This window comes from Lagenorhynchus albirostris, chromosome X (genome assembly GCF_949774975.1).
Source record: "Lagenorhynchus albirostris chromosome X, mLagAlb1.1, whole genome shotgun sequence".
Classification (NCBI taxonomy): Eukaryota; Metazoa; Chordata; class Mammalia; order Artiodactyla; family Delphinidae; genus Lagenorhynchus; species Lagenorhynchus albirostris.
Window position 1 is genome coordinate 32,183,369 of NC_083116.1, and position 13,951 is coordinate 32,197,319.

The 13,951-nt window shown below is 40.9% G+C and overlaps 1 protein-coding gene across 1 annotated transcript in view; it reads right to left on the reverse strand.

Moving 5' to 3' along the window:
- Nucleotides 1–2,773: 2,773 nt before the first annotated feature.
- The window catches only part of LUZP4 (leucine zipper protein 4), a 48,175-nt gene continuing 36,997 nt past the window's right edge, over nucleotides 2,774–13,951 (reverse strand). Inside the window, 2 exon segments of the mRNA XM_060137283.1 lie at nucleotides 2,774–2,898; nucleotides 3,390–3,505. Coding sequence (XP_059993266.1) covers nucleotides 2,774–2,898; nucleotides 3,390–3,505 — 241 coding nt within the window.

Genomic DNA, 13,951 nt, shown 5'->3' on the forward strand with positions numbered 1-13,951 from the left:
GGGTTTTGTCCAAACATCTGGCTTTCAATTTCTGAATGCCTAGGTCATTCCTGCCTTTTGGAAAAGAATGTCTGCCCATTCTTGTCCATTCCCACTGAGTGACTTTCCTCTCTGCTATTTTGACTTTCCAACCAGGAAATGGATTTCATTAACTTTAGCTTGCAGAGCAGAGGCTGTACCTGAGGTGACCCCAGAAGTCATTCAAATATTTCATCCAAAGGCAGGCAAATGCTGTGTGGGAAATCACACAGAGGAGGAAAAAAAGAGAGAGGGAGAGAAGAGATGAAATCAGGCTTTGATGAGCATTTCAGCCAGGCCAGCCCCTTGGAACGGTGCCAGCGTTGGTGAAGCAGCAGCAGCTCTGGGTTTCACAGGCAGTCTGGAATGCACTGCAATACAGCCCAGCCTCCCTCTCGTTAGAGGCCTAGCGTTTGATGATTCAGCTGCTTCCCGGCTGCCAGGAGAGATTTGGCCAACTGTTTGAAAAACACTGTCTGCCCCAGACCACACTTGTTTTTATTCTCTGCCTGTTGTCAGGGGCCTCTTCTGAAATGGAACACCTCAGGAAATCAGACCCAAACTCTGAGGAGTTTATGCTGCCTCTTATACCCCCTTTTCAAAGGCAATTATACCAAAATAGGGATTGTTTGTAGCAAAGTGCTTTCCTAGTGATGTTGAAAGCAGACAATGTATTATCAGGAAATGATCTCTCATTAGATCTTCTTCAGATCAAATGAAAAACAGTGTGCTAGCAGACTCATCAGACATTAAAGGCACAGCTGAATGTGCCACTACTGAACTCCGCATATATCAGTTTGTTCAAAGATGCAGGTTAAAGGGTAATGGAGACATGCATTTGGGGAAGGAATTGAGCAAGAGCTTCCGCTGAAGGCTGGACTCTTGAACTCTGCTGTTTGCTTCTGAGAAGTCCCCTAGAGCTACAGGTCCACCTTTCTAACAAAGGAAGCTGATCCTCAAAGTGGATTGGGCTGCCTCATTCAGAAATGAACATATTACCTTCAATACAGCTTAGCGATTAAGAGGATGGTCTTTGGCGTTGGACTGCCAGAATGTGTAATCCAGGCTACATCACTTATTAGTTTTGTGAATGTAAGAAATTTAGTTCTCCATGCCTAGCTTTTCTTATCTGTAAAATAATAGTACCTTCTTTATGAGGTTGTGAGATTTAGAGGATAAATGAGTTGATACATGTAGAGAGTTTAGAATAGGGCCTAACATATGATAAGCCCTCAATAACAGTGTTAACTATTAATATTATTAAGGCCTTGAAAGTATTCAAGCCAATATCTCTCATGTACTGTGTAGCACAGTGATTGAGAACACACCTTTTTAAAGTAAGACTGTCTTGGGTTTGGGACTTCCCTGGTGGTCCAGTGGCTAAGACTCCGTGCTCCCAATGCAGGGGGACCGGGTTCGATCCCTGGTCAGGGAAGTAGATCCTACGTGCCACAACTAAAGATCCTGCATGCCACAATTAAAGATCCCGCATGCCGCAACTAAGACCTGAGGCAGCCAAATAAATAAATTAATTAATTAAAAAAAGACAGTCTTGGGTTTGAATCCTAGTTCCACCACTTCCTAGCTGGACTTGGGTAAGTTATCTAATCTCTGTAAGCCTCAGTTTCCCCATCTGTAAAATGGGGATAATAACTGTAGCTACTTCATAGAGTTATTGTGATGATTAATAGATGATGTAAAATGCTTATTGCAGTGGCTGGCCCATAGTAAGTGCTCAATAAATGATAATCATATAATACGCCAAAGACTCTGGCTCTAGAAAGCCCACATCTTTTTTTTCTAGTCTTGGCTCTATTTAAATATTAGATAATATTTTAAAGATTCACTCTCTGCTAAGAGGTCCTTATATCCAAGATAAAATAGCGATGGTGTCTTAATTAGCTCCTTGCTTAGGAGGAAACAGAGTTATCCAAGCCAGTAGGAAATGAAAAATCAAACTCCTCGCTCCTCAACTCTTAGATGCTTTAATGATCTCAATAGTCACTTGAGCCAGTCAGCTGAAAAGGGAACCAGCTGGAAGCAAAACCAGGGTAAATTGGCAATTACCAAACTCCTTCATTTTATGAAAATGGCCTGGTTATTTGTCAGACTTTTAGCCCACTCAGGATCTCTCAATCTCTCCTTTATTCCTCTTGAATGGTGAAAAACTGGGTGAGAAGGATGGCAAGGGAGAGAAACAAATCCCTGGCCCTCAAAACCTCACCTGTGGCTTGGCATGGAAAGTGGGCTTGCCTTTCCAGAGAAGACAGTGTGACTTTGCTGAGAAAAGAAGCCAGTCCAAACAGTTGCAATGATTCTTTACTTCGCTCACGCTCCAGCTTGTTCCTCAGCTGTGAAACATCATGCTTTAGAAGAAAAAACACGATGCTTCCTTTCTCTTGCACTTACTGTGTGAACACGCAGAAGGTCCCATGTTCTTCCCTGTTCTTCGAATACACTGAATTTGCAGAAGACAGCATTGCTTTAGCTCCATCTTGGGGCATGAAAAGAAACTAGATCTAAACCGACAGATTCTCAAAGAACGATTTAATGTATCACTGGAGAACTTGTCTCCGCAGTATTGTAACCTGACTTTTTGACTGAATCTACAGAATTGTACGTATAAATCCTGGCAAGGAACACCCTTGCATGTGGCTATGTTTCTGCAAAGTCCAAACCACTTCTCTCCTTTCTCTTCCTTGATTTCTAGTGTGGTTTCAGAGTAGCTTCAGGGGAATTCCTGATGTCTGAGTAACTATGCTGCCCTCAGGCCCTCCTCAACCCTCTTGCCTCCACCCCTTTCATCTTGAGCATCTTCACCAGGTCTGAGAAGATAGAGGCACACACAGTTAAAACCTTTTGGAAGTTTTGCCTTGCTTCCTACAGACACAGTCATGAACAACCACGGTTTTTAATTTTCAAGAAGGAAACAAAAATATATGCAGGAGCCATTTTCTATTACTGTATAAGAACAGTAAAATACTATAAAGTGGATTCTCAGCATTTTAACAATAAAAAGCAGTGAACAATACTTTAATAGTCACTATAAAGAGCAGCCCACTGGACTGTAATTCTTAATAGTTATTTATTGGGCACAACAGAATATAGAACAGACTGTTCTGGTTGAGGGATTTCTATAAGAGTCAATTCCAAAAACCAATCTGGGGTGCAAAGTAAAGCTTGCTGGGCTGTGGTAGAACAGCAGAAGCAGGTCCTGTTGGCAGTGGTTTAAGGGAGAGCAAGGCTGGATAGAGGGTTTATAGATGGTCACACTAGTCCACATGGAGTGGGAGAAGAGGAGATTGGTTCTCAAAGGTGAAGTGTCTTCTCTCTCAGCTCTTGTGGGTCCAAAACCTTGAGAGTCAACTTACTCAAGGACGACTGAGTTCCAGATGACTGGCTTATACCATTCCAGATCTGAACTGTACCAAAATCCAAGCCTGAACTGCCTGTTTTTTTGCATAGGGTATCTCCTTGGTCAGGAGATCTATTCAGAGAAACAACTTACTGGATAGATTTTATGTCACAGTACAATTTAATGATGTAAAATCAGAATAAAGAAACCATGGTAGCTCTAAGAGGTCTTGTCATCTCCCTAATGGAACAACCTCTACTGCCTAAATATTCCTTGCCAGAGCTGTGCCCAGTTATCTGAAGTCAGAACATCCTGTCCCGGGAGAGTGCTGGAGATACTTGATGCAAAGAGACGTATAGTAACTAAGCAAAGGGGGATCCCTTTTTGAGCTTATGCCTACCTCGACTTGAGAAGTAGGCAAAGATGAAAGGACCAGTAGGGACTTGTGAGAGAGCGACAGCTTTATAAGAGGAGCTGGAAGTGTCCAGCCCATCTCAGTACTGCGTATGCAATAGGTCTTTCTTTGACTTTGGGTGGACTGGTCAATGAGTTGACCTACTAATTAATTCCTTTCTAAACCATTTCTACCCCAACCACATTTTATTCGTCATTTCTTATCACCCCTTTTTCTTCCTCAGATATTTATTAACGATAGAATTAGGCGCTATTTTAATTACTCATTTGTGAATCCAGAGGTTTGTAAGCATCTTTTTGTCTTACTATTTCCGACTCTGTTTATGTCTTTTTAAGCCAATGCACACCCTAGGTCTGAACTTGGCTCTTTTCCAAGAGACATCAATCTTTTTACATCACAGAAGGACCTTTTCCTCAAGACTATTTAAGTGAACACACTTGTACTGTATTGCAGCTTCTCAAGATGTCTAACATACTCTCCCAACGTTCCTTAGAACAGTTAGTATGGCCACCTCGATACTACGGAAATGTGAATTTCAAATCAATGGAGTATAAAATTTATTACACCAAAACATTAAGACTTTAAAACAGCATTATCAGATAAGGAGCCCAAATAAAATTATTAAATCAGAAAGACAAACATAATTTATCTAATTCACATGAGGGAGGAACTAGATTCTTCTGCTTAAGTAGCCAGACGTGATGGAAAGAGAACTAAAAGTAGAAGTGGAAAGGGAAAGAGACATCAATATAATTCATTACCTATCCATTATGTTCCATGTCCTTTAATTTATTAATTTCCACATGAAGGCTGATATTTGGCTGGGTAGCAATTATGCATCAGTATGGTCAAGCCAGTTGTTTTCAGCAGGTGTTTCTCTGATTGGTCAGTGCCCATGCTCTACCAGTTGTTAAATACTTGGACTATCATTTAAAACCACACCAAGCCTACAAGATAGGTATTAATCCTACAAAGTAGTTATTTTTGTCTATATTTCAAATAAAGTCTCAGGAAAACTAAGAGAATCTACAGCAAACAGTGGAGCTTTATGTGAATTATCTCATTTACTCCTTTCTGAACGCCCCTTATGAGGTATTGTACCAGTTTTACAGATGAGGAAGCTGAGGCTCAGAGAGATTAAGTAAACTGCCCCCAGGCTGCACAGGTGGAAGAGCAAGAGCTCCAATTCAAGTCTAGATCTATCTGACTCAGAGGTCCATTCATTTCATTATACCACACTGCCTTCAAAGGTCTTTTCCTAAATTGCCACTGAGCCAGCTCTACGTCCATAGGTAAAATGTTCTGCGTTCCTAGTTTTGCATTGTTGGTCTCGGTGATCTCTAAGTTTCCTTCCAGTTATAAGCATGTATGCAAATGTCGAAGTTACGGTCTTTGTGTAAGGATTCAACAGGCATTTGTGTATACTCTAGTCATTCGGATATAGAGAATGCTTCCATTAGATAGTCAGCTGCATCATTTTCCTTGACAAGTTCTCTCTTGTACAAAGAGAGGAAAATCAGCTCAACAACTCTGGCTGGGTATGTACAAGTTTGGCCTGCAGGAATTGAACTTCCCAGGATGCCAAGGACCTTTCTGGCTTCAGTGTTTACGGTGCACACCATCCCTTCTGAAGAACTTTTCTCTGTTGCTGTTTTTTTTCACTAGAACCAAATCTTGAGAAGTCTTGTCATATAGTGGAATGGAGACTGGATAAGCAATCAACACGAGAAGACCTGGGTTCCAGGCACAGTCCTATTACCTAGCTGCGGATGCTCAGGCAAGCGTTTCCCCTTTTCTTGATCTTTCATTCTTTAACCCTCATAGGGTTACTTTGGATATCAAATGAGAGAATGATGTCAAAGTGGTTTTTAAGCTATTTTCCTTCAGAAATACATTATGGCATTCAACATTTGACTAGTTGCAGGATTCCTTTAAAACCACAGAACTGTAGCATGGAAATAGGTCTTAGATATCTACTTCAGTGATTAAAAAAGTATTTTATAAATAAAACCCTTATTTCAATAGAAACCTTATTATAAACAGCAATAAATAAAAGCAGGATTTAGCAGCTCTAGTTAAGCAAAGGTGCATGTTCTCAATTCTGCTCTTCTTGACCCTCATAAAGTCCCATGAGACCCCTGCTCAAAAACCTAGGTTCCCACAGAAACTCCATTTGAAAATCATTTATATGACCACACCTTCATGTTCAGATGGGCCTGAGGTCCAGAGAAGGAAAAGGACTTGCCTAGTGCCATCCAACTCTTAGGAGGGAAAGCTGGGACTGGAAAGCAAACAACACACATACAACATGGCAATGTATTTTTTCTTATGTAGTAGTAATTTCAATCAGAACATAAGCAAGGATATTGTATCGGACATAAAGTATCTGAATTAGGGTAAATACACTTTAAGTAGGTTGTGTAGATTCAGGTATTTTGATGTGAAAATATTTTGGCCATAAGAACAAACAAGTGAACAAAAACCTTTCAGCTTAAATAAAATATTGGTCGAGCAGTTTTCCCAAGGCTTACTTCATCCCAAACCCTAGTTGTATCAAATAGCTGGTCAAAATGGAAATAGAAAATGTTAGGTTCTCATTTTTTGAAGTCAGTTTCATATTTTATTAATTTTCTATGAACTTTATCAAAGTAAGCTCAAAGTATAATAATATATGCACACAGTAATAAATCAAGGCATGCAGAAGAATTTGTGATGAAAAGCAAGTCTCCCTTGGGCTTCCCTGGTGGCACAATGGTTAAGAATCTGGCTGCCAATGCAGGGGACATGGGTTCGAGCCCTGGTCTGGGAAGATCCTACATGCCGTGGAGCAACTAAGCCCATGCGCCACAACTACTGAGCCTGTGCTCTAGAGCCCGTGAGCCACAACTACTGAAGCCCGTGCACCTAGAGCCTGTGCTCCGCAACAAGAGAAGCCACCACAATGAGAAGTCCATGCACTGCAACGAAGAGTAGCCCCTGCTCGCGGCAACTAGAGAAAGCCTGCGTGCAGCAACGAAGGCCCAATGCAGCCAAAAATAAATAAATAAAATAAATAAATTTATTAAAAAAAAAAAAGCCAGTCTCCCTTCCCATTCCCCAGTGCCACTCCCCAGAAGCAATTTATTTAACAGTTTCCATTTGTATTTCCTGGATGGAGCCAAGTTCAAAGCATTCATTACGCGCTGGAATAGAAGGGCTTACAAGCAACAGTCACCAGCTATATTTACCATGGTGCTCTTCCTGTTTATACCTCTCTCTGGTCTCCCAAGATTGAGATCCTTGAGGTTGAAGCTGTGGTCCTCTGTAATACTCGAAGAAGAGCCCCACCTTAATCCTTGAGAGGCAACAGTTGAACTAAGTCCTGGACTGTCTTATTTATTCTTAGATTCTGAGGACTTAGCACATAGTTCTCAATAAATGTTGAGAATTTAATTGATTAATTGATGAGTTAACCAGCAAAGGTCTTAAGAAAATAGTACACTATCACTTCACTAAAGTATGTGCCTCAATTCCATGACTGCAGCTCTGTTGGCAACAACTGGGAGTGACCAAGACAGAGTAGTCATATATTATCATTCCTATGGCCCTAAGCAACTAGCCTGAAAGGAAAGACATAGAAATCTGTGTGTGGGGGTAGGTATTGACACTGGCCTTGGCTAAATCCAGAAATCAATCAACAAGTAATAACTGCTATAACAACATTCATTTATTGAGTGTCTAACACAGCACATACAGGATCTGGGATAAGCATTTTATGTGTGTTACTGAGTCCTATCCACAACTCTGTGAGATAGGTACTATTGCTATTCCTATCACTGATGAGGAAACTAGATGCAGACAAAGAATGGATCCTGAGCAAGGTAATACAGTTAGTATAAGTGATGGAGGGTGAGGGGTGGGTTCAAGTCTAGACAGTTGGAATCCGGAGCCTATGTTCTTTATGTTTTAAAAGCACATACCATAGTGTCTTTCACATAGTAGATGATAAATATATGTTAATTCTCTTCTGGTCTTACTGGAAACAGGAAATATTTGGACAATTATAAGTCAGGGAGGTAAAGAAAGGGGAGGAACTCAAACACTTAAACACAGAATCAGATCATATTGAGGGGAATACATGTTGTTAATATTACTATTTTTAGTCACCTTCCCCACTTGCCACTCTCCTTAGCATCCCCCTCCACTCTTGAAAGTCATCCAGTTTGATCGTCACGTCAGTGTCCTAGACTGGCTGGCTGCCTTCCCGCCATAGGACTTCATCCAAATCTACACCCACACAAGCCATGTGTCTACTCCCTCCTGTATCTTATTAAAGGCCATGCTGATGATCCAAGGAGAATGGTAAAATTATGTTTGGAGAGAAGACTGCCTGGATATACTTGGCTAGGGCAGAACTTGTCTGTCTGCAGAAGTTTTCTGAGTCTCCTTCCAGTAAAACAGTGAATTCTGCTTCCTATCCTCTCAGGATATAATCTGTAATAAAGCTGCATTTTGTTGCACTTTATACTCTCTAATGAACTTTTGCAGATGTTATCGCATGTGATCCTCACAAGAGCGAGAACACAGAACACAGAACATTCATTCAGTAAGTATCTAATTCATCCTACTATGTGCCAGGCCTTAGGCTAGGCCTTGGCGTAAGCATATGAATAAGGTTAACTCCTAGTTACGCTTCCAGTCTCAACATAAATGTCATATTTTTCAGAGAGGACTTTGCTTTTTTCCCCCCACTATCATCATATCCTGCTTGTATCCATCATAGGACTTAACACAATTTAGCTATAGATTTATTTATTTATTGTCTGTTTTCCCTACTTGCATCACAAGCTTCAAGAGGGTTGAGATTTTGTCATGTTCCTCTAGTGAAGCTTCACACATAGCACAGTGGGAAAGAGTTCACATTCTGGTAAAGGGAAACAGACAAGTACACACATAATCATAATAAACTAGTGCTGATGCCTTGGGAAAAGTCTGTTTAGAGTAGGGGCCTAACAACAAGAGGAACAAATTCTATTTCTATGTCAGAAAAAGCTTCCCTGTTGGGGTTACACTTAAGCTGAATGTTGAAAGATTATAAGGAAACCATGATGAGTAAGTATCCCCCCAAAGAGAAAGCAACATAGACAGTAGCTTGGAGAGATAAAACAGCACACCACATTATAGGAACTATAAGTATTTTGGTAATTTCTAGAGCAAGTGAGAGTGAAGTGAAGGGTGTGAGTTGGTGAGAGATGAGCTTCAAGAAGTCAGCAGGAGAGAGATTAGCAAGAGGACCCTAAATGCTATACTACCCAATTTGAACTTTTTTCCATTCACAATAACAGCTACCATTTGTTGACTACTTCCAGTCACAATAATAGCTACTACTGATTGACTACTAACTTTGAGCTGAGTACTTTACACATTTTTTTAAAAAACCCTTTGTTATGAAAATTTTCACACATATATGAAATAGCATGATATAATGAACTTCCATGTACCCATTATCCAGCTTCAACAATTATCAGCTCATGCCAGTCTCTCTGGTTATCTGTTACTGAATAAAAAACTACCCTCCACACCTAGTGCCATAAAATAACACCCATTTGATTATATCCCATGATTTGGGGGGCCAGGAATTTGGGCAGGGCGATTCTGCCCTTTATAGCACTGACTGAGGCCCCTCAGTAGTACTCACCGGTGGATTTGCTGATCTGGAGGGTCCAAGACAGCTTCACTCCTATGTTTGGTGGCTTGATGGGAATGGCTGGAAGGCTGACATGAGCTAGAATGTGGACTGGAGTATGTAAATGTAGCCTCTCTTGTATGGTGATTTCAGGGTAGTCAGACTTCTTGCTGGTTTCTCCCTGAGCAAGTATCTCAAAAGAACTAGGTGAGGGCTTCCCTGGTGGCGCGGTGGTTGAGAGTCCGCCTGCCGATGCAGAGGACACGAGTTTGTGCCCCGATCCGGGCGTATCCGATGTGCCGCGGAGCGGCTGGGCCCGTGAGCCATGGCCGCTGAGCCTGCGCGTCCGGAGCCTGTGCTCCGCAACGGGAGAGCCCACAACAGTGAGAGGCCCGTGTACCGCAAAAAAAAAAGAACTAGGTGAAAGCTTCAAGACCTCTTCTGACTTTACCTTAGAAGTCACACAGCGTCACTTCTGTCATGTTGGTTATCAGTGAGTTATAAGGTTATAAGCGCTAAGATTCAAGGGAAGTAGAATTAGATTCAATCTCTTAAAGGTTGCCTCTGGCAACCACCAATCTGCTTTCTGTTTCTACATTTTTACCCAATCTGGATAGTTCATATAAAGGAATCATGCGACCTTTTGTGTCTGGCTTCTTTCACTTAGCATAATGTTTTCAAGATTCATCCATCTTGTAGGTGTATCAAGTTATTTATTTCTTGTTATGGCTGAATAATATTCCATTGTATGGGTATACCGTACATTTTGCTTATCCATTCATCAGTTGATGGACATTTGAGTGGTTTTTTTCCCACTTTTTGGTTATTATGAATAATGCGACTATGAATGTTCCTGTATAATTTTTTGGTAACCTTTTGTGTCTGGCTTCTTTCACTTAGCATAATGTTTTCAAGATTCCATGAGTGTTTGTTTAGGCTCTCATTTTAAAGTGGGGAGGTATCAAGGACACATGTAGAAGAGCATGTGGGATGGGAGATACTGTTGCAGCCACATTTTGAAAACACAATCTGCCACTCCAGTCTTGTTTCATTTGCATCCCCGCCACACCCTCCCCACTGTCATGGACTATTCAGAACTAAATCCCAGACATCACATTTTCATCTGCAAAAATTTCTGCATATATGGACTAAGTTAATCCTCACCCGGCCCCTATGAGATTAGACATTTTTATTGCCATTTTATGAATGGAGAAACTGAGACCAAGAGAAGTTTGAATCACTTGTCAAAAATCACAAAACTTGTAGGTGGTTCAAGCAAGACATGCCTATTTCATAATAGGGAGGAATTTAATATAGGGAAGTAATATAATCAGCTTGGCCTATTGAAAAGATCTTCCTAGTTGCAATGTGGAGGTGGATTGGAAAGGGCCACCCACAGCTGAGACAGAGAAACCAGCTAAAAAGCTCTAATTAGCTTAGGTCACTGCTTCTCATATTTTAATGTACATGTGAGTACCTAAAGATCTTGTTAAAATGCAGGTTCTGCTTTGGTAGATTTGGAGTATAGCCCAAGATTCTGCATTTCTAGCAAGCTGCTGCTTGGCTGCAGACCATATTTTGAGTAGCAAGGGCATCATAGGCTAAGGATGATAAAAGCGTTGAACTAGGGAAGTGATACTGGATCACTTCCAGTAGCAGAGGTAGCAGAGAAAAGAAAATAGAATCTACAGAGATTGTTTATCAACAGGTATACCATCCTTATTTTCCAACTGATTCATAGGGAGGGTTAAGGTAGCTCACAAATCATATACCTAGTTAGCAACTAAAATTATGACCAGAACCCAAGCCTGCTGACTTCTCATCACATTGATTTGGCCCCAAGGGAAGCCACACAATACAGGTACAAAGCATTAGTGTTCCAAGTAAAATCAAACAATGAAGGTCTTTTACTAATGCATTACACACAAAATGTAGTTCACATTTGCTCCATTTAAAACTTATCTCCCTTGTGGGATAGGGAGGGTGGGAGGGAGGGAGACACAAGAGGGAAGAGATATGGGAACATATGTATATGTATAACTGATTCACGTTGTTATAAAGCAGAAACTAACACATCATTGTAAAGCAATTATATCCCAATAAAGATATTTTAAAAAACCAAAAAACAAAAAGAAAAAACTTATCTCCCTTAAAATGATGTATTTAACTATATTAATTGAAAATATAGCAGCATTTATGGTGTTTAGTTAAGAGTACTATGATATCCAGGAGTTATGTTACTGGGTCACTGGGCACTTCTATCCTGAATTTGATTGAGGGAAGACTTTATAGAGGGGTGAGATTTAACCTGGATCTCACAGGATGGGAAGGATCTAGACAGATGAAAAGAATGAAAATAATTTGGTATATATATATATATATATTTTTTAATTTTTTTCCCTGCGGTACGCAGGCCTCTCACTGCTGTGGCCTCTCCCGTTGCGGAGCACAGGCTCCGGACGCACAGGCTCAGCGGCCATGGCTCACGGGCCCAGCCACTCCGTGGCATGTGGGATCTTCCTGGACGGGGGCACAAGCCCGTGTCCCCTGCCTCGGCAGGTGGACTCTCAACCACTGCGCCACCAGGGAAGCCCTGGTATATATATTCTTAAAGAGAAGTAGTATGATACAGCAAAACACAAACAAACAAGCATAAAATCTACACTGGGCTGAAGGTTGGGGCCTAGGCCTAGTTTCACTCAGCTCTGCCACTGGTCACGGGGAAGTTGTTTAAGCCCTTAGTCTCAGATTTCTTTCTCCAAGAAAGAAAAAACAAGATTTTATGACTTTATAACATTGAAATTCTGTGACTATTCAAATTCCTCTGGGGATGACCAAGTTTTAAAAGGGGACAAGTGTTTAATGTACCTCAGTTACCTGACAAAGGGAAGTAATTTTGAGGAGCATTAGTTAGAGCTGCAGGGATGGGAGAGTAATGGTTCAGAGGTCTTAAAATTACTCTTTGAAAGCACCTGCCACAGAAGGCTGGTCTTGACTACAGCTACCAAGTGTGACTCTGGGAAATGTAAAATTATGCCATCATTCCTCTTCAGGATAGCTGTTTAAATAGCCTGAAGATCATCTTTCTGAATTAAATTGGGAAACTGTGCTGTAAGGATAAAATGTTTTCCAGCTTCAAACAAATGTTCATTTTCTGAAGTATCCAAACACTACAGAACTTCTTTAACCGTAAAGGTGCCTCCCTCCCCCCATTTCCTTTCTCTCTCTCTGTCTCTCTTTTTCTCTGGGGTTTGCAAGTTAGTGAAAGGCTATTTTTTGACTACAAGTTGAATGCTGCCATCTGCTGGTTGAGAGGGCAACACTCAGCTGGAGCAAGGAAATTTTTCTGCCAGATTTACAACCAAAAAAACACACACAACTACAGGTACCAGATATACAAACCGAAAACAACTTAAACATTTTTATGACTTATTATTTTACCCACGAATGTATTTTTTATGATATAGGTAAAATGTGATTATTTTAGAAAATTTGTAAAATCTGGAAAAGTGGATGTAGGAAAACACCAATTTCCTGTAGTTCCCAAATTCTAACACATGATAACGCATTTTTGCCAACTTTGTTTAATGCATTTTTTACACTATTCTGATTTTCATTCAAAATGCATTTTTTTCCATGACGCTGACTTTCATTCAACAAATATTTATTAGCACCTTCTATATACCAAGTACTCTGTTAGGCACTGGAGTGAGGGGAAAAAAGAAAGTCCTTGCCCTGTCCCTTGTGCTTACATTTAAAGGTAAGGGTGACAATAAACAAATGACGATATAATTAAGTGTTAGATAACGATAAATTGTGTGAAGAAAAAGCAAATATGATAAGGGGACAGAGTGATTGCAATGTTATTTTAGATAGGGTAGTCATGGAAGGTCCCTCTGAGATGGTGGAAGAAGTGACTTTTGAACTGAAACCTGAATGACCAGAGGGAGGAAGCCATGCAAATGTCTAGGGGGAAGAGTCTTCTAGGCGGAAAAGTGTTCTAGGCTGATGGAAAGGCAAGTGCAAATGCTCTGAGGGGGAGCATACCTACACTGTTAGAGGCATAACAAGGAAGCCAGTGTGGCTGGAACGGTGTGTGGGAGAAGAAAACTGAAAGGAAGGAAGATAAGAGCATAGCCAGGGATCAAATCACAAAGAGGTGAAATCATGTATAGACAGCTTTGTAGTGTTTTCCCTCATTTAAGCCCATTTAACGTAACAGAGCTGCAGTTTGAAGAATGGGCAGAATCCACAGTCAGCAAAGGAGCAAAAGAACATCCCAAAAGAGACAATAATATTGAAGCAAAGACCTGAACGATAAGGAGGTTAAGAGTATGGGCCCTGCAACTTGAGAGATCTGGGTTCAAATGCAGCTCTGCCACTTCTAGTTCTACCATAATTCCCCCTTCCTCAACCAATAGACTGTAATCAGTTGGTACATCCCAGGCTCCATCTCTCAGAAACCTGAGATCAGATGAAGGTGGCTGCATTAATAGAG